Below are 23,217 nucleotides of genomic sequence, written 5' to 3' on the forward strand. Positions count from 1 at the left end.
GTGCCAGCAATTGATAGTAAAAGTGGAGTGGACACAGAGTGGTAAGTAGAGGAATGACAGATGGAATGGCTGGATGGAGTGATAGGAAGGATAAAAAAGGGAGACGGGGTGAGAATATAGGGAGCAGGGGGTGATCTGGGAGTGGAGGCAGGTTCTGTTGCAGTTTTAATCACTCCCCATATAGGGCTCCCCATCTCTGTTCAGGGCTCTTTCTGTCTCCTTCACATTCTCCTCCTCTTTTCCGTCTTGCTTTTTCTTTATTGCTCTGCAGTTGTGCGGGACACAGTCCGTCTCTGGTGCCGAAAGTCAGAGAGAATCTCCAACATCTCAACCTGACAGGAGATTTTGACTTATAAGCTGCATCTAATCATCTCAGAGAGTAACTTCAGACTAAGCAGCCACCATGGAGGCGATCAAGAAGAAGATGCAGATGCTGAAACTGGACAAGGAGAATGCCATCGACAGGGCTGAACAGGCGGAGACCGACAAGAAGGCGGCAGAGGACAAATGCAAACAGGTGAGAAAAAGATGGGAGAAGAACAGAGAAGAAAAGATGGATGCGGTGTGAAATCGAAATGAAAGATGTTTAGACCAAACTTGCATGTGACCGAAACAAACCGCTAATATTAGAACTATCACAAAGACAATGAGGAAAATGATGGTATGAGAACAATATGTCAAACTAATATTATTCATAAATATGTGACAGATTAAGGAGTCTTTTAAAAAACATTTTATTTTAAAAGAAATGTCCAAACCCCAAAAGCTTTTCCTTTTACTAAAAGGCTTTTCTGTTTATCAATCCCGAAGCTAATCACAGCATGGCAACCATACCAGACATACCTTCAAGTACATCGTCTGTACACTTTTTGGATGCATTTCTGCAGAATTCCTCATTGTTCATTTACTTTGCTGTATCACACACAGATAAAAAAGGGTTTGTGTTTACATTAAACGGTTCAGGATCTTGACGGTAAATTAAACAAAATTTGTGAAGTGTCAAGGGTTTACATCAACACAAAGGTCAGGCAACATTCAAAGTATATAATTTCAGACCTGAAAAAACATGTTCTATTTTATATAGAGAGGTTTTGCTGAAAAAAAAAAAAAAAATTCTTTAAAGGGTCACCACACCCAAAATACTGCATCACACAAATAATGGAAATATGGTAATTCTCTCTTCAAAGTGAAGCTGTATCACCACACAACATAATTTGAGCCCCTAACATAATAAGACCACCCATGTTAATAAGGGGACATGGTTCCAAAAACCCTCTTGACAGGTGTGTCTGCCACCAAAGCACAAACACATGCTGATTAAAAGACAAACGCATTAAGCTAATGGTTCCTGGCATCTGTATGCTGTCACTGATAGCGGCTACATTTTTGGCCATGGAACAGGAAAGACATACTTCAACGGGTGTTGAAGGGGATATGAGGACCAGCAGGGAGCACTTACAACCAAACAGACGGTGCATGCGCAGAGGCGGGCATAGATGGACAAGGGGGGGGGGGGGTTGGACTTTGCATGCTTGGCTTTATTTATATCATCGAAGATTCATGGTAAACTGCTACCAATGGAATGGTGGCAAACATTAGACATGTAATGAGGAAAATCATCTGTCACTGCTGTGTAAAGAATATTGAATCCCCCATGAGAAATAGCGCATAACTACAGACACTTATATCAACCATGCCAATTGCTAAATGAAATATAATTAGACAGCCTGTCATAATAATTTTTCTGCATTTTAGGGTCCTCTTTTTCTCCTCACCTTAGTGTCTCATCTCATCTTTAACACAGTTTGACATTAGGAATGGGATTTGGTAATATTCCATCGATACTAAAAATCTCATTTGTTTGGGAATTCCAAATCAATCATCAATATTAAAGAATGACTTGCTGACTATCAAAACAATCATTTTTTGTCAAAATACCGCCCACAAATTCATATGTGAAGTTAAGGCTTAAGTGGTTTTCCAGGTGATGGCTTACATAATTAGAAAGTTTAAAAGATAAAATATATAAATATTCAATGAATGTCATTAGAAACACAAATACAACAGTGACCTTAATGTTTAATATCTGTGTTTTCTTCCTCAGCTGGAGGAAGAGTTAGTTGACCTCCAGAAAAAGATGAAGCAAACAGAGGATGAACTGGACAAATTTTCTGAGGGGCTGAAAGATGCTCAGGAGAAACTGGAACTGTCTGAGAAGAAAGCTGCAGACGTAAGTGAGGCTCTTGTATTGAACATGCACGCACACAAAAGTCATATCACATTTCTTTTACTTTTACAGAAAACGAAAACTCAAACTGACCGCTGTATAAATAACTTGTGAGGCAGCTCTGTTGCGACACACGTTGGAGTCTTGGTGGGAAAAGATTGTCCCTTCTAAAAGTAGATAACTATCTGATTATTTCCAGACACAGAGAGTACAGCATAATTTAGTCACTGAAGTAACAGTTTTCTAAAAGTACAAGTACATGCAGGATAAGTTACACTTTGATCTTGCAGGTTGACCCCATTGAATAAATGTCATCAGAATAATACCGATATTTTGAATTTCGAACAAATGCACATAATCACATGCTAAAGTCAAACAGGACACAGCTAGAACTAAAGGCTATTTATCAATGTCTAAGATAAAAAGATATCAGTTTAATGGTGACAAACTACAATCCATATGTTAATGGTAACACTGAAGGGGCTGAAAATGTATCTTTATAGATATACAGCAACGTGTAGCCCCATTATTTCAAGCCTGTTTGATGTCCAGGAGATGAGGAACAGATCAAGAATGGAAAATACTATGAAACTGATGCTCAAGGATCACAAACTGAGAGATGATCACTATTAGATTGTGACAGGCCAAACTGTCACCAATCCAACAAAACGAGATTGGATTTTAGAAAGGTAGCATTGTGTTTCAAGTACAGGCCTGACTTGTGAAAATTGTCCAGAAAATAGTGAGCAACAATAAGTTTGAGACAACAGTGCATCCAGATAATTTAAAGGGATACTGCAGTGTAGAAAACTAGAACAACAGCAGTGGTAGCTTAGTTCTGAAAAAAAATAGAGATTATGGGCTTTGTTTGGGGCTGGCTAAAGTGGCTGAATGGGAAACACAAGTAGTAGAGCTAGTTGTACTCCACAATCCAATATTTGTTTTTCCACTGTGTGAAAAACCTCTCTGTGGGTTATTTCTCTGGAAATAAGGTGTGTTATGGCATATTCCTTGTGCAGTGCTGTTTTGGGGGCACCACTCAATATAGACAAAATCCCTTGTGCTTCAAACTGGGTCAGAGCTTTCCTGAAGATCGTAGTCTAATACGCATGTATGATGATATTTTAAGAATAAATGGCACAAACGCAGACAAAACAAAAATGCTTTTAATAAGACAAAAGTTCTATCATGCTTATTGGGTGTTGCTACAGTGAATTCTTAGTTTAAAGGAATATTTTTGACTATTACCTCCAGTGTTCCCTTCAACTAAGCTAGATAAGAGGCATAGAGAAAAAACAAAAAACCTTTTATTGCATCTCATTGTGTGGAGAAAGTATAGCAGCATCAAATAGCCCTTAAGTGAATAATATGGACCTCAGAATCGTTAAGTAATTTCGCAAATGTACCTTTTTACTTTTCGCCCATGGACTCATGTTATCATGTTGCTACTGAAAGACAGAACAATTTTATTATACCTGCTCCTGTTCAAGGGTCACTTTGATCCTAAGAGAATGGCTTGGAGACAGCAACATTCCTATACAGCCATTCCTGAATGACATTCACACACACACACACACACACACACACACACACACACACACACACACAGAGTCACACACACACACACTCTAAAAACTTGCCATCCAGAGCAACATGAATGACAAACTGCTGTTGTTCATTACTGACTCAGTAATCAGAAAGGTATACGTCTTTTGACACTGTCCTATTAAGCATAAAATAAAATGAAACCACAAACAAGTCACATTCCTGTAATAGGTGGGTGTATGTGTGTGTGTGTGTGTGTGTGTGTGTGTGTGTGTGTTTGTGTGTGTGTGTGTGTGTGTGGGTGTGTGTGAGAGGGTGTGGGTGTGGGTGGGTGTGTTTGGGGTGGTTGGGCAACAAACACCATCAAGGTAACAGAAAATGAAAGTCCTCATTAAAGTAGCAACCAAGTTTCTAAAAAAGTGCACTGATTTATTTTGCCATTTTCCCATAAGGTTTGATTTATAAGATTAGCTTCATAGGACTTGATCACAAATAACAGTAACAAAGACTGATACGTTTAAAAAACATTTACTGTGAGTGATAAAATAAAGATTACTGGGAAAAAGATATCAATTTAGAATAAAAAATAAAAAAAACGCAACAACAACTGACAAGATACCACACAGCACATTCAATGAAATCCAATTTAGAATATGTAAGACTTCATTCATTTCTTAGCAAAAAGAAGATTTTGTAATGGTTCTGACTTGTGGGGGAAATTGCTTGAAAATCCAGACTTGTACTACACACTAGGAAAAAGGAAGTGTCTGACACTTGGACACAAAGAGACACTGGATTATCCTCACACCATGATTAAATAAACTCAGAGGATACTTCTGAGAAGACACACATAAAGTAGGTCAAGTGGGCCCCACAGAAGGTGGACTATAGTTTCAGCTTCGCTAGGTGTTGCTGGTTGACTCCCATATAAGTGATCGGAGAAACAAAAGTCACACTTCTACTGTGAAAAAGGGATGTTTATAGTATAAACTATACACAGGGCGACCAAAACCTTGCTTGAGTATGAAGTCCTTACCATATATGACATATTCGGGGCAAAAATCTATGCTTTGTTTTAAAACAAACTGTGAACAGCAATCATTACAACAGTCAAATTGTTGTGATTTACTGGGAGTAGCAATACCATCATTTATAGGAGTGCTGAAATTTAGGTCATCACACTTCACTGCTAAACCAAGTACTCAGTTGTCCATGTGAGCCATAGATCACAAAGGCTGCAGGGAAGAAAAGGCAGTGGCACCATGTAGGCACGAGACTGTAGCTAGTTCAGGCAATGATAACATCATTCTTGGTGGAAACAATTACTGTTTTTAGGGGGGAAACTGGACAGTAGTGGCTAAAGCAGAGAAGGGGGGAGGTGGGCTTTGGTATGTCAGGAATGTAGCTAAGGCAAACAGAAAGGCCAACACTCCTGTGTCTAATGAAATCAATGCTCCCAGCTATTCTGGAGAAAGGGGCAAATCAGACGGACAAACTTATCAACAGATGGCTGATTGTGGGATTTTTTTTTTTACTCTCAACAGCGGGCTGTAAGTTGAGCTGAGCATGATCTGAACTGGCATGAGCTAAGAACTATTTGCCAACATAATTGCTCAGATGAGTAAATATGGGAAGATAATTGGGAAAATGAACAAACACAAAAAATAGAAAACATTAGGTTTACACCACAGAATTAATGTTTCCTCTGAGCTTGCAGGTGGTGAATAATGTTTTTTTTTTCCCTCAACAAAATCTTTCTCACACTCCTCCCCCTAAACATAATTCATGTTAATTAGTCGTTCACCACTGAGTGGTATAAGATCTGTCAATAATGAGATAATGAAAAAGAAAAATGAGCCATTAAAAGCTGCTTTTTTTAAATGAAACAGTAAAAGCTGCTTAAAAGCACATTTTAATGATAATAGGTCATTAGTCATCAATAATGCATGTCGAACCACTGGTCACTCAAGTATTCCTCAACATCATGAAAGCTTGACCACAACATTCAGCTCACTGTTTGGGATGAAGGAAAACTTTTGATACTCTATCACAGCTTTCACACAGGCTTTGACATAGCTGCATCAATGCAGGACAAGTAGGCCTTGCCATTTTATAAAAATGTGTCCAAATAAAGGTTTTAGAAATGTGGAACTACTTTTTTGGAGCTAAGGTAAATCTGGGGTCAATCAAGGCAAATTGAATTTTACTATTACTAATGGAAATATCGTCGAGGATATACTGGCACTGGAGGTGGTCACATAATCACATTATGTAAAAGGGACAGCCCCGCCAAAAAAACAAGGAGTGGGTAAAAAGCAACAATGCCTGACCATTCAATCCCTGCCTAATGTATCCTCAGAGGCTGGACACAGATCTCATAGGTTTGGATGGGTGATTTAGGAAACATCCATCAATTATCTACCGCTTATCCTGCAGTCAGGGTTGCGGGGATGCTGGGGCTGATTCAAGCTGTCATTGGGCGAGAGGCATGGTACACCATGGCCTGGTCGCTAGTCGATTGCAGGGTCACATATAGACAAACAAAATCAAGAAACATTGCACAGCAGTTTGAGTATTGCCAAATAAGAGAAGGTGCTAAGTAAAACGATGTGCGTTTTCACTTTTAATAACACCCGTGATGGTGAAATGGGAAAACTGTATTTCAAATGCCTCTTGCAGTTTGCGTTTCCCAAAATATTAATTTTGAAGAGGATAATATTTCTTGTGCACCACATAGACGTCAAATCTCCAGTAAAAGATCAGATGGAAAGATGGAAGTTCTCGACTAATGGGACAAAAAAAAAACTCAAAAGTAATCTTCTTCAATAAAAGTAGTTAACAGGGATGCGCCCACCCACACACCCACACACTCGAACACACACAAATACACACACACACACACACACACACAAACAAAAAATCCCAACTAAGATTCGATAAAGTGCTTTTATTCTTAATCCATAACCCCGAAAATGAGCCGTGTCTCCACAATATATCCCAAAAAAGTTGAGGAACACACAATGGACACACACACACACACACACACACACACACACACACACACACACACACACACACACACACACACACACACACAGAGGCCCCGCCCACTCTGACGTCATCACCCCGCTCCCCGGTCTCCTCCTCCGGCCTCCACAGTCTCGCGCTTTCCGCCAGTCTCACCGCGCTCATCTTCCACGACTCGACCTCCGAGCGTCCGGGACCAAAACTGCCACATTCCTAAGGACGACCTCCATTAACTTTTCATTCCAGCCGACCAGGAGACACACTCGTGGGGGGAAAACATCTGGACAATCTCGCTTAACACAACTTTGGCTGCACTTGAACGACTCCTTTATACTCCGTCGGACAGACGTAGTTAGTTTTTTCATTGAAACCTGCCGGTCCGTCAGTCGCGTTTTGATATTTTGAACAGACCGCACAACAGGAAGTGTATCCTGCGTATTTTTGCACAACAACAAAAAAATAGTCCCCTAGGTATATTTTTATTTTTATTTTTCGCGTTAAGTCTTAAATTAAGTAACGACCCGTTCAACAATGGCAAGTGTAAACTCTCTGGATGCTGTGAAGAGGAAGATTCAGTGCTTGCAACAGCAGGCCGACGACGCGGAAGACCGGGCTCAGGTCCTACAGAGAGAGCTGGACGGTGAACGGGAGCTCCGAGAGAAAGTGAGGCAATCAAATCCTTTTTGTGTGCGTGTGTGTGTGTGTGTGTGTGTGTGTGTTATTTCGATGGCGTCAATTCGCTCCTTTTATTTTTTGCTAAGTCGGTATCTTTTTCTCGCTTCGCATTATATGGCGACGAACACTATTGAAGCACTATCTGTTTTTTTTTATATAAAAAAAAGTTCGTGGAAGTTATCTACAAGTTCGAGGGCGTGATTGTGCCACAATGCAAGGCGTTGGTCTCAAATGAAAAAAAGAAAAAAACCTTTGGATTCCTGCAGGTCTCTGCGCATGCTCAGTGCTGTCTGAATCATAGGCCTTTTGAAAAAGTGTTGTGAATCATGTGCACCACGTAGACGTCGAATCTCCGGTAAAAGATCTAATCGATCTTACCTAGCAAGTTGGTTTGCTAGGCACATGCATGGGCAAATAATGACTATGCTTATGTAGCTTTCGGTGTTGGTTGAGTTTACTCATTATGGTCGTGAAATTGACATCTGTCTTTTTGATCCTAATAAGTTTGTAAACTTGCACTTTTCGAGGAGCTTGGGCAAATGATTGACCAAAAATAGGTCCACTATGCGGGATCCATTGCTTGAATCATTCAAAATCTGCAGCTGTTGCTCACTCTAGACCATACTTACATTACCCTATGTATGTTCCACAAATGTGTGGTTTCTTATACAAAGACGTGTCGTGACTCATCTGATCAGCCTTGTCACCCTAGTGCGCTCATGTCAAGGGCTTTTGATAGAATGGGCCTAAAAGGGGACAGAGCAGCTGAGTAAAAGTCTGGAGTCTTGTCGCATGCTGGTTTATGGTCCAGCCTTTGCATAGATCGGGGTTAATGACAGGACAAGTCCACAGATTGAAGGACAGTGGGAGGGAAGGTGTGGCTGTAGAGATATGGGAGCTGCTATGATGAAAGGAGCAGAACTTACCCCTTTGTTGCATGATGTCCGTTAAGTAATAGGGCACATTTTGAAATCGCAGAGTATTTTCTTAGGTTCAGGGGTTAATCACTCAATATGAGCTCGTTTATTGGTGCAAGAAATGTCGTGACGAACTTTAACATTCAGTTCCCATGATTTATAGTTGTCTCTTTACTTTAGGTGGTGCAAAGTGTGGTCACCTTTGTTAGACTTTGCTCTACCAACAACCTCGACCTTTTTTTCTTTTCCCAGTGAAGCGAGTACATGAAGCAGGAGGTGGAAAAACAGATTCATTTGTTATAGATAACGGATTGGCTACACTATAATTTATTTCTGTATATTTTTCCCTCTCTAAATAAGTCACCCTTTCCGATTCATATAGTTAATGATACATCAATAATTACATACCTAAAGGCATTGGAAAGCAACTCATAAAAGTCAATGTTTTCTGCCAATTGATGTCGCACAGTATGCCAAAGCTGTGTTTTTTTCACTCCATTCATTCACAGCCTACGCTCATGCAGTTGAACAGAGCTGTTCGCCTGTGCGGCAGGGTGGTGCAATCCCATATGTGAATAATTAGGGCAACCAGAAGTTATTTCTTAGCACAAAATGCTTTCGTTGCAACTCGAGAAGAATCAGAATTTCGAAAAGTGAAGGCTTCAAAAAAGCCACATCCATAGTCACAAATTCAAAGGAGTGCTTCAGGTTATTTCAAGTCCAGTTATTCCACTTAGAGAGTTTAAGCATTGTTTCAAGTCTCCTGGATTACAAACATCACCCAGTCTTCAACTATTTATTCCAGAAATGAAGAAATATTTTGTTTACTGATCCTCTCCTTGATGACCTGTTAAGTTGTGCTTATTTTGGGTGTTTGATTGCTCGAGTATCACTTTATCTTCATTCACGACCTTGATAGATCAGTGAGAGCTGCTCAAATGAACCAGATAGGATATGCTTTGATAAGAAGGCAAGTGTTACACATATTTGTTCTGTAATCGATATGCAAACAGGTATATGATATTATGTCTGTTAATAATAACAATTGTTAGTGGTGCAAAGGGTACATCATTGAAACAACTTTCCTTTTGTAGAGCTGATTATAACATGAATACCACTACCTCACAGGTAGTAACAGGGGTTGATCCCAGTTTGTAGGAGTAATAAATTGACAAATTCATAAATTTAATAAAAATAAATAACTCCTTCAAAAAGTATCAAAGTACTCATATATTCATCATAGTTTTTAACAGATTAAAATCAGTTTTATGCTGTCATAGTAATTCAACTCATTACCGCTGAATTAAAACTGTTACATGCTGTTTATGTAACAGTCATAATCTTTTGACTCAAGATTCATTGGATTGGACATTAGAAAGATACATGGGAAATATGAAACTATACATATACACCAATAATTTGAGAAGGAATATACTGCCCAACACATGTCACCATCCAAATACTGGTCAGGCTAGTATTTTTTTATTGCCTGAACCATAATGCATGTGGGTTTGGGAAGCAGACTCAACCCTGACTACCCCTCCCAGGATGTAGTGTGGCAACTCTGGTCCAGAACTTCCTGTGATTCTTCTCTCAACACTTCCTGTCCCCGATTGCCTGGAAGATAAGTCTGTGCTAAATGGAGTTTTTTACATTATATAAATCTATTCTAAAGGGTGTGAGGTACATTGAAAGGACAAAAAAAAAAACAATTTGCATGGATTTTTTAAGCCACTTGATTACTTGACTAATTCTCTATTACTTGTCACTTTTAAATAATTACTTAGGCTGTTTCAGAAGGGCTTGGGATAATATCTTTTCGTAAGACTGACCTCCAACAAAAGATAACTTGAGTCTAACAGTTAGGCTGAGATTTAGCTGTACGAGTAGCAGCCAGTTTTGGTGTAAAGCTTATCTCTCTGCAGCCTCAGATTGTGCTGATTTTGTTTTAGGTTTAGTTAAGTGACATCATTTGAGTTAGTTAATCAGACCTTTTGGGCCTCCCCTGTGGTCGTGAAAGCTGTATTTGTAGAAGATAAACTGGAGAATAGCTCAAGACCTATAGAGAGTCTGATGTAACAAATCAATAGAAATCTCATTGAACTAAGGCACAGCTTTCTGAAGCTTAAAATGAACTGAAGTCATCTGCTTTCTGCTGGGCCTCCACAGATTGCATGGAAAGAATTACTTTCTAGATTCACTGTTTTCATTGGAGGTTCTCCCAGAGTATAGCTCAACTTTCCAAATATAACACATGCTGATACACATACAGTCACTGGCATTCTGGGGAACGCTCCCATGTTAGTGGGTTGTGGATTAGCTGATTATGTGATTATGTAGGCCAAGGTTATGGGACATGGTTCAAGAAAAGAGTGGAAAATATTTGTACTATATATGAACAGTGTGTACCACCAGTGGTACATCTTATTTAACATTGGAAGTCTTAGAAATGTAAAGAGGGGAACCAAATTTAGAGGAATTAAACCTATTCCGGGTTTTTGTTTTTTTTTTTTTGAAAAAAATAGCATGTCAGTTTTAGACTTGTATGCTCTTCATTGATTAGTATCACCATGGATTCATTTTCTTATTTACAGCAGCAGATTAAATTCAGTTTTAAGATATATTTTATTCATCTCCATAGGGGAAATTATTTTGTTACAGCAGCGTAACAGTCACAGAATCAATAAAATATCTATTAATATAAATATAAATAGACTGCTGGGTGAACAGCAACAACAACAACAAGGATAAGAATAGACAACATAATTGGGAGGGGGAGGAAGACAGCAATTGTGAGAATAGGCAACCAAAACAACAACAACAACAAGGATTTATTTAGTTTCATAGTTAGGCTGCCTTTGCATTGCACCACGTTTGCACAAGAAGTGTGTGCGGGGACTGCAGTGTGTAAATATTATTCAGAGAGGAAAAACTGGAAAGCAAACTGCTCAAATATACTGCCTTTAATTTTGCATATAGATTGTTAAAACACAATGGCGACCACTGAAGGGAAATGCTGAAAGGAGGAAAAGAACAAGAAGAGATTGTTTAGACACAGTGTAACTTGTTGGTTCATCTAAAAATGAGCAAAGGCAGAAGACAGACCAACAAAGTCAACTGGCCAAGACTTACCAGAGGCTGCATCCAAATCAATTCACTTCGAATGGTTTGATTTTTGATTTTTATAATTATTAAAAATATTTAAATTGTTTTATTTATTTTCAGGGCAATTTTCTGACAACCATTTTTTAAAGTAGATTATAGAAAGGTTTTTTAGAGAGTCATTGTATATCTAGGTCAAATTATTACAAGTAATTTTCTTTTTTCTCTACCTGTCATAGTGGCATGTAGATTCATAGTGTAGATTCCAAATTTTTTCACCGTGAAATTTGTTGCAATAATTTTTTACCGTTAGGTTTGTTTTTCAACTGACAAGGATGGATTTATTAGCTACGTTCCTCCAACCTCCTTGGATTTCTTACTCTTAATGACAGAAACAAATCAGACAGTGATGAACAGCAGATTTCGTATGCAATTTTTCTTTGGTGAATATTGTCACTGTAACATAAATTTTCTAATTTTGTTGTCCCAGGGTTTCATGTTGTTTTTTTGACTGTCTGCCTCTTCCCTCAGTTAGTAGCAGCAACAAGAAAATTGGCTCTGTCATTGTGTCATTTTAGCATTATTTTTGTGGTACTGCTCTGGCCCTTGAAGTTCAAAAATTATGAACAAAAGTCACTTTTTCTTTTTCCAGTCTGCATATCACAAAATTGATTGAAAACGAACCAGAAACTCTCCCCAAAACCACTAAAACCAAGTTTCAGCATTCTGCATTTGCTTATGCCAAACTACATTATTAGGCCATTTGTGTGCGGCAATCATTTGGACTCTGAATTGAATCCTGCTAATGTATTGTGTGCATGTATTCACTGAAGTCTTTCCAATTTTCGCCACAATTTAAAATATTACATCGCAAACCATTGGGTCTAGGTATCAGGTGATTCAGAAAAAAAAAAAAATGTTGTATTTACCAATAAGTCTGTCCAGCATACATTAAACCATAGCTGTTGATGGAAGGAGTTTTGCCCCTTTGAAAGAAGTATATCCATGACAGTATATCTTTTCTCTGCATCTTTCCTTGGCCACCTTTGCAGGATCTTTATGGCACTACCCACATATTGCAAGGCTGAGAGTAGTGAGCAGCAGTGTCAGTCAGGAATAACTTCCCCTCAAACCCAACAGCATTGTGCAGCTCATTAGCCCAATGCCCTGGAATTAATAAATAGATTCCTCTTTCACTTGTCCTTGACTATCTCACCAATTCTTAAATCTCATTCAATGCACTCAGGTATTTTTGAGTCCCAGTCGAAGTAGTCTGTATAGTTAAGTTAGCCTGTAGACTGTTTATGAGGGGGAGTCGTCCTTTTATTGTGACAAGTAGTCCAGAGGAGCAGATGGATAGTATATCAGAAAGCCTTTCACCCTGAGAAACTGGCAGGTGTTGAAAATTGTACAAGACCGTAGCAGAACAGCCATTTTTGTGCCTGAATGTTTGTGTGTGCACGTGTACTCAGAACCACAATCATGCTGATAATTTCACCACAACTTGTCTTGTGGTGTTTTTCACCATATAAGTTGGCAGGGGTCCCATGCTGCCTGAGGTGGCTGAAGGTCTTAAAGAGATTGAGAACACCAGCTTGGAAATAGTGCAATGAACAGAAAGGATGTTGGGCAGCTGATTTCCTGTCACTGTTGTTCGAAGATCCCCACGTGTGTGCCTGTCTGTGGTATTCAGTCAATAGTTGTTGCTTATTTTGATCTATTTCATTAATAGGTTTGTGCATTTTAGGGGAAAAAAGGTTCATGAGCTGAGCCAGCCCCTGTTATTAACTTCTTAAAAGTGCACTAGTGTTTGTCTATCAAGCATTACCTACAGAAGTAGTAGGAAATGTTCTGCTGTTCTCTGGAAATTGCTCAGTGAATAAGAAAATGAATTTCTATTGTACACACTCAGACACGAGTTTTTTTTATATGATACAATGACATGTCTGTGCTGAAGAGGATTCTCTTGACATCTGATTATGAGAATTGGAACACCCACATTCGATTTTATCTTTGTAGGACTTCACCACCCATACTACTACCACTATCATGCTGTTCGTCTGTGATTTGTGTTACTTAATGACAAGCCGGATACCAGCCAGTTATGAGCCGTTAATTCTGTGGGTGTTTGAGAGGCAGAGATTTTCAGAAGGTGTATGTGAGTGGTTGTAGCATCAGATTTGTCTGTTAAACTGACCTGAGGATCATGAAAAGCAAGTTTTGCCATCGCACAAGCGGTATTCATTTCAGTATTTTGTTGTTTTCTGATCCAGGAAGTAGTTCAACATTTCTGAGCAGTAAGTTCTAGTGTGAACAGATGTGGAACTGTATAAAGGGCATAGCTGATGTGATAAAAAGATATGTTGAACTGATTTATGACCTTTTCACTCATCATGAATTCAGTGCAGCTGAATGTATTTCATTTATTTCTTCTTATCAGGTATTGGTTTTTTTAACACTCATCAGTGCTAGTTCGACAGACATTTCCTGTCTCATATCAATGGCCTGTCCTGACAGCTGTGGGTGCAGTGGGAAAGGTGGAAAAACTGACTGGCTCCAACACTGTCAGCAGTTGTAGATGACATGGTGAAGAAAAAAAAAGTGCTCATGTCTGCTGCCGTGGAGCAGGAAACCATGCTTTAATTTCCTGAAATACTGAGTCTATGACAGAATGGAAGAGTGGACAGGAATGGAAATGTTGTTATTCTTAAAGTTGAATAACTGATGTCTTCTGAACTTAACTGAGGTCCCATCTTATCCTGTGCTTCTTTGCTATCATTGTTTAGGTCAAGCTGTCTGTTACTTTATTCTGTTCTGTATGTGAAAGTATAAAATCCGTTAAGTATTGCAATGTAGCAGGCACTTGACCAGCACCTCATGTCTGGATCGAAAAGAATAGTTAATGAATCACTGACCTACTAACCGCTCCCCTGCAACTGTCCACTGTGAATATTTGTCTAATATCTATATTGTCAGCTGCTGTTTCCAGACTCTGTCAGTAAAATGTATTTCTCAGGGTTTTTGTAAATATGTGACCATTTATAAATGATCAAAGGCTGTGATACTTTGTGGACCTTGTTAAGTGTTGGTAAAGTTTTCTGTTGAGTCTGTGGTCAATCATGTTGAGTGGGTGAGTCAGTTAGCTTACGTTCCCATTGCAGTAAGTAATTTGCCAAACTCTGGCAAACCATTCGCAAATGCCCTTGTAGTTGTTTGCTAGTTTGTTTCTCTTTGTGTTTACCAAAGGCATGTTCTGCTTCCATAGCTGTATTCAACCATCGACTTGTGAAAGGTGGGGCAAAGAGTACGCACACCAAGGGAACAAATGGGAGAGAGCGTATTTTCATCCTCAAGAGTGCACTTGATTCACTGGATTCACTCTCACTCTGACTGAGAGGTGGCACAAAATAATGAAAAACACAAAGCACAGTCGAAATGTATCCCCGTTGCATGACTGAATATCCGTGTGCAGAAAAAGTTTGAAGAGTGACGTTTCATAAGACTGGGAAGTTGATGACCACTGATTTTCAAGCCTCTTACGATTCAGGAATTATTGACCTGATATTGGTCCAGGAAATGAAAACCGCAATTAGGGTGAATCACGCATGTGATTACGATTTCAGCTTAAATCATTCTAGCTACATTTTCGACAGGGTATGGGGAAGACTTTATTAAGCTGTAGAGATATCAATGACTTACACTTTTATAAAAATTGGATGGCATGGATGTTCATGTACAGCCCAAAATTACAACTTAAGCTCTACAAAGTCAGAAAATTTACAGAGTGCTCTCTTGCCTATTTACTTTCTTCCTATCTACTTTCTTAGCTGGATATTTCTTAGACCTCATTTTCCCTTTTTTGCCCACCCCATACTGGTTAAATCAGGCAGAATAGGTGAAAGGGACGATCATATATGATGACTTTAAGCTGTATTAATGAATACACGACTAAATTGATCTTACAACCCCTTTGTTTTCTATCAGGCGGAAGGTGATGTAGCAGCTCTGAACCGTAGGGTCCAGCTAGTGGAAGAGGAGTTGGACAGAGCACAGGAGAGGCTGGCCACAGCACTGCAGAAGCTGGAGGAGGCTGAGAAGGCTGCCGATGAGAGTGAGAGGTTCGTCTGTGTCACAATGATCCAACATTTTTCTGCAGTATGATTTTAAAAAAATGCTGGTGAAATAGATGTTTTTTTTCTATTTCAATGCTGACTTAGAGGATGCAACATGGAAGCAAGGCATCAAGGACTGTTCGGAATTGCCTAGTCTTAGTCGGAATGAACTCTTTTAAGATTCAGTTTTATACATTATACATTTATACAAGGTAGCCCCAGTTTTGTTATGACAGACTTATTTTGACAGTTCCAGAAAAATGTATATGAAGATGATCAAAATTTCACTGTGAATTAGTTTTGTTTATATTTTCAAAAAGTCCAGAAATAATCCTTGTAATATTTGAAAATATTATGTAATTAGCCTTGTTTGAACTAAACATGTTTGGGATTTGTCCACGGTTAATTACTGTTCTAGTTAAACATGTTGACATGAATTTTCCTGAAAGTAAATCGTGTTTTACCGCAGTCACAGCAGTTATTTCAGCACTTTCAATCAAGTTAATCAAGTTTGCCAAGAATAGTTTCATAGAATCTCTTAACAATTTTACAAATCCCAAAACAATCTATGCTGAATCGCAATCGTTTGCTGTTACTAATACCCTGTGGCACCAAAGTGGGATAACCGATTTTTAACATAATCTCACATGTCTAATACACATCTTGATGGATTGGTTTCAAATGCAGTCAGTGGTTCACCTTCATTTTCTGTGCCATCACATTTTATTTATTTACATCCATTCTTATAGAAGTGAAAGAAAAACGGCTTGAGACTCCAGATTGCTTTACCTTAGAGTGACTTTACTACATAAGATGAGATGATGATGAGATGAGAACAACTTTAGTAATCCCGAAGGAAATTGTTGTGCCAGAGTTTCAAGTACAAACACATAACAGTAATAGATAATAGTAGAAAGGAGGAAGAATAAGAAATATAATAGCCTTCATTGGTTATTTTGAGATCATTGCAAATAATGTTTGTGGGTCAATGAAAGTGGCCCATAGATGCAGTTTTTGTCTATTTATTTTATCTGTTTTTTTTTTGTCATTAAATTTTGGACTGTTTTGCACTTAAATTTGCTCCTCTCCAACAATGCATCCAATCTAATCAGAGGCATGAAGGTGATAGAAAACCGAGCGATGAAGGATGAGGAAAAGATGGAGATTCAAGAGATGCAGCTTAAGGAGGCAAAGCACATTGCAGAGGAGGCTGACCGCAAATATGAAGAGGTGAGTTTTGCAGATAAAGTGTAAAATTATCATTTAAAATTTGGAAAACACTTTTCTACTGTGTGATGAGTTAATTCCGGCTGATTATTATCATAGCTGCACTGCGGAGAATAGGTCTTATCTTTCTTTGTTTATTGGTTGATTAAAGCTACAAAAAAGACTCTGTGGTCATACTTAGTAAGACATACAACCAATCAGCGTTAAGGAACATTGAAAGGAACCAATCAGTAAGAAATAGAAAACATGTGAAAACAACCATTTAGAAAGAAGGAACGCTTTAATTTGTACCTCGACTTTGAAAAAATGTTAACACACAAAGTGTTGCTGTGAAGTGTTATACAACTCCAGCAAACACATTTCTTCACTGGAATTTTAAGTGCTGTTCTTACTGTGTTTTTCAATACTGGCTGTCTTTCAAATCCACTCCTTTGGCTCAGCAATCTTGTGTTTGTTGCTTGCTCTTTTGTTGTTTTTTTTTTTAAGAAAGAGTCAACTGGAAAATCAATGTCAATATTAGCATGGCCAGATGAATTAACACTGTGAAATCAAGTACTTGTGGTTGCTGGGATAACTGTCTCTGTCTTTCTGATTCAAAAGAAAAAAAAAATTTTTTCTTTATATTTCAAAAACAAAAAATCAATGATTCTTTTTGCAGGTGGCCCGCAAACTGGTGATCCTAGAGGGAGAGCTTGAGAGAGCTGAGGAGAGAGCTGAACTGTCAGAATGGTAAATATCTGGAACAGTAAAAGACAGATAGTTGAAAGTTGCACAGCCACCAGTACCTTTATAGCATATGTCTGAATTTCTCCACAGTAAAGCCAGTGACCTGGAGGAGGAGCTTAAAAATGTGACCAACAATCTGAAGTCATTAGAGGCCCAGTCTGAGAAGGTGATTGTTGTAGTTTTACGTTACATAAAGCTGAAAAGATTCACTAGCTACCTTTTTTTGAGATCTTCAACAACATTTTTCACAAGGATCACAAATAGTGCTGAAAGACCATTTGTTTACCAGGTGGTCAATGCTCATACTGACCGTCACAACGTCTCCTGCCAAATTTGAACAAATCTAATAAAGATGCATAAATGGTCAAATGTAATTTTTAAATCATATTTGGCTAATATTATGATGAATAGTAAGTTCCTTGTTATGAAACACCATCTGCATGAAGGACTTGGGCTGGACTGCCCTCCCATTTTAAGTGAGTGCGCATCATTACCTCTAAAATCCGAGGCTCTTCCTTCTTCCTTGGCCTTTGATGATAACCTGACCTTATAAAATAAATGCGTATGAACTGCTATGTTAGAAACTCCAAAATATGCAAAAAAGAATCCTAATATCTCTTTACTGGTATTTAGTCTAGTAAGAGGGCGCATAACAGTTTTAACTACAAATGCAGAAAAAAAATGGCTGTTACTTGGCACTCATCTCCCTTTGATTTAATTCTGTTAAATTTTATGTGGTAGTTCTTGTATGATCCCATTAAAAGACAAACAAATGACCTTGATAAAAACATAATGTTTTGTAAAATTAACTAGCCAGCGCAGTTTTTTTTTTTTTTTTTCAAGCTTGTAGGCGGATCACTGCACAAGATGTTCTAGGAAGTTTTGAACCAGAAACCAGTAGAGACCTGTGGCCCATTCTTCGTGCCTAATATGTTCATCCCTAGTTATAGACAGCAAGTATGACAGCATTCCAGATTTCACCACATGATCCCCCTCTTTTAGCAGTGCGTGCATATGCTTTGTTCAGTCAGGCCAGCCACGGTTGGCATCACAGCACAATTTGTTCTCGGGCTAGGCCAACACCTTAGTGAATACATGGCACTATCTCTTTTTCGCTTATCAGGAGAGGCACCCTCGCTTTCAAAACAATCCTTGCATAATGACTAACTTGCGCCAACTTGATTGATTGGGAATTGTGATAAGACAATCTATTTGTTTGTTTGTTTTTATATCAAAAATGTATTTGTATTTTTTCCCCTTAATGTAAATTTTCTGTTTTACTGCAAACAGTACTCAGAGAAAGAAGACAAGTATGAGGAGGAGATCAAAGTCTTGACTGACAAACTGAAGGAGGTGAGATGCTGCTACAGATTAGTTCACTGATTTTTATTATAAAAACATTTTTACTGCTAATAAATTGAATGTGTTGTATGATTTGAGTAAGACTAATCAGATTTTGACAGTAATTTTTTAAAATGTTTTTAAAGCTATCATTTCTCGAGTGTTGTTTGCTGCATTCCAGCTTCTCTCTTACTTTGTGACATACTGGATCTGTGCTCTTGGCAGGCTGAAACCCGTGCAGAGTTTGCAGAAAGAACAGTTGCCAAACTGGAAAAGTCTATTGATGATCTGGAAGGTATGAGTTTATTGCCACATGCTTGCAACCAAATGTTTCTATTTGTACTTCAAACCACAAAAAGATGATACATACCCAGAGCTATGATTTTGGTCTTTTGGACATAGCCTGATCAAATTACCTGGACAAAAGCAGTTGGTTTAGTGATGTATTCTGCAGATCACTCTGCAATATTCAGTCCAACTTTTCATTGAATATATGCACTATGCAAAACAGATCAATGTACAGTAGATCTCACAAGAGATTTCATAATTGAGAAATATATAATATATATATATAATAACCGAAATATTTTGTGGAAAGGATATGCTTGATAGATGGAAACTTCATAGCCAAGACAAGCTAACAGAAGTCCCTTGTCTCCTAAACACAGCCACTCAAGTTAATTCCAAAGAAGACACCATGTACACAGATCTAAAAGCATCAATCAGTTTTTTTGCTCGAGTTGATTTCAGCAGTTTTATATGACATTCAAAAGTCAACCACTGGCTGTTCGTCATTCTTTTGACAGTTTCTGCACGTTTAAAATGCTGACCTTATTTTGTTCCCCTCTCTTTCCCTCTGTCTCATTCTTGCCCTGCTTTTGGCTTTGTGTCGCTGATGTCCTTGGCACCTGTCTGTTCTTCCCGTCAACCTCTGACCTCCAGATGAATTGTATGCTCAGAAGCTGAAGTACAAGGCCATTAGTGAGGAGCTGGACCATGCTCTCAATGACATGACATCTCTCTAGATGCTTTGGAATGTTACGCTTTGTCTATTGCCATCTTTATCTTTTTCTGGCTCCTGATAGTCTCCTTTTTGATTTAATGTGCCTCCTCTCCATCTTATTATGCACAAAATTGATTAAAATATAATTCTTTCCTACTTAGCTGTTGTCTCTTTGCTTGTTTACAATAAGGAAGTGAAAGAGTGTAGCAAAATATGTTACATACAACTGCAATAATATTAGGTATGCTACTTTGCACTTTAATCAGGTATAGTTGGCTCTCATGCGATTGTACCCATGCATACTGTACTTTGTATATCTTATATCTGCAAATCCAATACAAAAGGTGAGATTTAGATTTTATGTGTATGAATGCTTTTCACCTTCCCCTCTGAGATCTTGTGGGCACATTTTGTCAATATATATATCTGACTTCACACCTGGGTAAGACTTCTCTAAATGAGGTCATTTCTGCACTCAGCATGCTAAAAGTACTGTGGGGGAAAGTAAGTTTCCAGTTAATGCATGTAAAGCACAGAAGTATTTTATAACACTTTGCATGTTTCACAATTTAACCAAAACATCTTTTCAGGAAGAGTTTGCTGTGCTGTTTTCCACCATCACTGAGTATGGCATTGCTGTTGTTGGAAACTCTACTTTGTGATGGTTGAAGATTCACTTTGTCAATTTTGCTTTGCTTTTCAGAAAAATTATCACATGCCAAAGAGGAGAACCTGGGTATGCATAAAGTCCTGGACCAGACCCTGCAAGAATTAAACAGTCTATAAATACACAGTGGATGAGATCATCATGTCACATTCCATTAATGTTCGACTCCATTCCACATTATGAGCAGTAAATTGTCTATTCCCTGTGTAAAAGGGAATTAACTTAAAGCTTGCCCCTTAATGTTTTTTTTTTTGTTTTGTTTTTTTTTATTTTATATTTTTTTATAATGGACAGCTTATTTTTTAAATATGAAACATCAGTTTTTACCCATAGCTTGTCTTGAATCTTCAACTGTAATTTCAGAAATTCTCATCCGGAATAAGAATGACCACTTAAGTAGAAGTGACTCTCAGATTATATACAAACTTCAGAGTTGGTCACTGAAAATGACTTTTTATGAGCAAATTTTGTCCGTGTGATTATTGCAAACACACAGGAAAAAGATGCTTATTGGCTTTCACTAAGCCTATGGTAGTATGGCTTTGAGATGCCACCCAGTGGTGTGTAACTTTTTCGGACCATGCTCAACCAATTTCAGAAGTTCTCTCCCTTGTGTCTGTTTCTACAGTATCCTTCTAAATCTACTTGCTTGTCTTTTAATGGTCAATTGGATAGGTGACTTAAATAAAAGCATTGTGATGCCTTGTGACTTGAGGCTCTTTTACATTTAATGAAAACCAATACCTTCTCTATTATCCCCCATCAATCATAAGGACTAAGTTTAAGATGGCTTGAATATTTAGTTATGTACTCCTGCGGTTGGAATCCTGGCATAATGTAAGTTTTGCACTCCTGTGCTTATCCAAATTGCGATGTCTTTGATTTGACCTTACTGTTGACCCTACCATGTCAGTACATTGCTAATATTTACAATAAAACATACAAATCACACAAGCTCAGTCAAGTTTAATCAACCATGGATACTTCTTGTATATAGTAGAAGAATGTTAGGTATTTGAGAAGTTGTATTGGTTTTTTTGGGTTGGTTGGTTTGTGTCATTATTTCCTTTTCGCCACATCTTTATGCCAGGGAAAGTCAAGACCAAAGAAAACACATAATACATGCAATAAATTCTTAAAATGTTTTTATTTTTGTTATGGTCATGGTTTCATCTCATTTAAGGGCCATGAAAATGTCTTATTTGATCAAGACCATTTTGAAATATCTCATTCACGCACCCCTTCATGTCACTGAAATAAATGTTTTACAGTACTTGTTTGACTTTTTTTTTTCTCTTTCTGCAATTCAGTGGTTACGACTGCTATGGTAGATAGAAACTGCATCAGACTTAACATTTTATTCTTAACACACATGCCTGTCGTAAGACGATTAATTTAAAAAAAATGTTTTTTCCACATTGTGTCTTTCTTGCTCTGCCCTCCAGAACCTGAAATGAGCAATTTAAGCAATTTAATCAGGCCACAAGCAGACTTAGTTTCTATTCTAAGCGCATGCTTTGTTCTGGTCAAAATCTGGAACTGTGATGCTCAAACGTATTTATCCATGGTCCATTTTGCTGCGTGTCAAGGGTATTTCTCACATACTTTCCGCTCAGGCATATTTCCTTCTAAATGCGCATCCTAGATTGGAAAAAAAAATATTAGTAGAATATTTTTCTCTTCATATTATGTAAAGCTACCTGCCCACACTGAAAATGTAAAATCAGTGATAGGTCTTGTAACAGCACTGTAACATTTCTCACCCGCAGTTAGTTTGCATTTACCCCCTCCAGGCTGACAAAGTATTAGGGAGCAGCCACTGCAAAGTACCACAGTCTGTGCATGGCTGTAGATAGTAGTGATCCTGTAGCATCCTGTGGAGAAATGAAGGAATTGGTGAAACAACAAGCAAACCTGATCGATGACGTAGATTGTGTGTTTTGATCTGCCCATGTTCACAGTTAACCTGTGCATTTGACGTCCATGAAGTAAGAGTTAGGGCTTTGGACCAGCCTTTTCTTCTTATGTCTTGCTCTCTCCTCGGCAAAAACCGGATGCAATAAGTCTTTAGCCAGCTGTGTTGGAGGGCACGACACATTTAAAACATTTTAAGATTAAGACATTTTGTTTATTTTTCCATTCTGGTAGTTCCTCCCCTACAGGCAGGACGGTGTAGTGCAATATTATACACAGGCAAGTCTAGGCAAGTCCGAGCAACGGCGTAAAAGTAATATGTAGAAACCACGTAACTATTCTCTGAGCATTTACATCAAGACATTTCTTAATTCAAGCTGACCTGTTTTTTTTTCTTTTTAGTTTTAAATGACAAGCTAAGGTAAATAATTACTCTCATAATACTCCAACTACAATATGCAAGAAAAAAAATCACTTACAGGCATTTCGTAAATTGTTTATCCCCAAGGTAATTAAGACGTGGTAAATTTATATATAGCTAAGGTTCAAATGTGTCTCTTCGGTAAAATGAACTGCGATTAAGGTTGTTTTGGGATGTTTTCGACTTTTACTGCGGCGGGCCAAAAACAGCCAAAGCACCTCCTTCGCCTTAAAGGGGACACAAGCACCAATGGCTGAGGTCTTCTGAATCTCAGTACAAAAAAGTATTTTGATTATTTTGTTATAAATGATAT

General features: G+C 38.2%; 2 protein-coding genes across 5 annotated transcripts; one reads left to right on the forward strand and one right to left on the reverse strand.

The window, feature by feature from the left end:
- The first annotated feature begins 106 nt into the window (after positions 1 to 106).
- tpm4a (tropomyosin 4a) lies at positions 107 to 21,842 on the forward strand. Of its 4 annotated transcripts, none has more exons than XM_086161168.1 (9): positions 107 to 517; positions 2,105 to 2,230; positions 15,478 to 15,611; positions 16,718 to 16,835; positions 17,491 to 17,561; positions 17,649 to 17,724; positions 18,849 to 18,911; positions 19,125 to 19,194; positions 20,606 to 21,842. In XM_086161168.1, exons 1-9 carry the CDS (start codon positions 404 to 406, stop codon positions 20,686 to 20,688), a joined length of 855 nt encoding a protein of 284 aa, XP_086017294.1. In that variant the 5' UTR covers positions 107 to 403; the 3' UTR covers positions 20,689 to 21,842. The 4 variants fall into 4 exon arrangements, with proteins under 4 accessions (XP_086017294.1, XP_086017293.1, XP_086017297.1 ...); XM_086161167.1 differs by lacking the exon at positions 20,606 to 21,842 and adding an exon at positions 19,842 to 20,062 and having other exon boundaries at positions 108 to 517; XM_086161171.1 differs by lacking the exons at positions 107 to 517; positions 2,105 to 2,230 and adding an exon at positions 6,933 to 7,462.
- Positions 20,812 to 23,121, reverse strand: LOC147225886 (small ribosomal subunit protein eS27-like). Its single transcript, XM_086161172.1, has 4 exons — positions 22,963 to 23,121; positions 22,536 to 22,644; positions 22,333 to 22,443; positions 20,812 to 22,210 (listed from the first exon to the last, which is right to left on the reverse strand). The coding sequence occupies exons 1-4, from the start codon at positions 22,966 to 22,968 to the stop codon at positions 22,182 to 22,184; spliced, it is 255 nt and encodes an 84-aa protein (XP_086017298.1). The 5' UTR covers positions 22,969 to 23,121; the 3' UTR covers positions 20,812 to 22,181.
- Between the last annotated feature and the right edge of the window lie 96 nt (positions 23,122 to 23,217).

Source organism: Fistularia commersonii, chromosome 16, assembly GCF_037954325.1.
Source record: "Fistularia commersonii isolate RoL2024-O1a breed Wild chromosome 16, RoL_Fcom_v1.0, whole genome shotgun sequence".
Taxonomy (NCBI): Eukaryota; Metazoa; Chordata; class Actinopteri; order Syngnathiformes; family Fistulariidae; genus Fistularia; species Fistularia commersonii.

What these genes read in the sequence shown, in the direction of transcription:
- LOC147225886 (XM_086161172.1), bottom strand. An exon ending in CATGGACGTCAAATGCACAG is followed by an intron (nt 22,444 to 22,535) that starts GTTAACTGTGAA and finishes ATTTCTCCACAG; the next exon opens with GATGCTACAGGATCACTACT. An exon ending in TAAATGCAAACTAACTGCGG is followed by an intron (nt 22,211 to 22,332) that starts GTGAGAAATGTT and finishes TTTCCAATCTAG; the next exon opens with GATGCGCATTTAGAAGGAAA.
- tpm4a (XM_086161168.1), top strand. Translation starts at nt 404, where the DNA reads ATGGAGGCGATCAAGAAGAAGATGCAGATGCTGAAACTGGACAAGGAG. An exon ending in AGAGCTGAACTGTCAGAATG is followed by an intron (nt 17,562 to 17,648) that starts GTAAATATCTGG and finishes ATTTCTCCACAG; the next exon opens with TAAAGCCAGTGACCTGGAGG. An exon ending in TAGAGGCCCAGTCTGAGAAG is followed by an intron (nt 17,725 to 18,848) that starts GTGATTGTTGTA and finishes TACTGCAAACAG; the next exon opens with TACTCAGAGAAAGAAGACAA.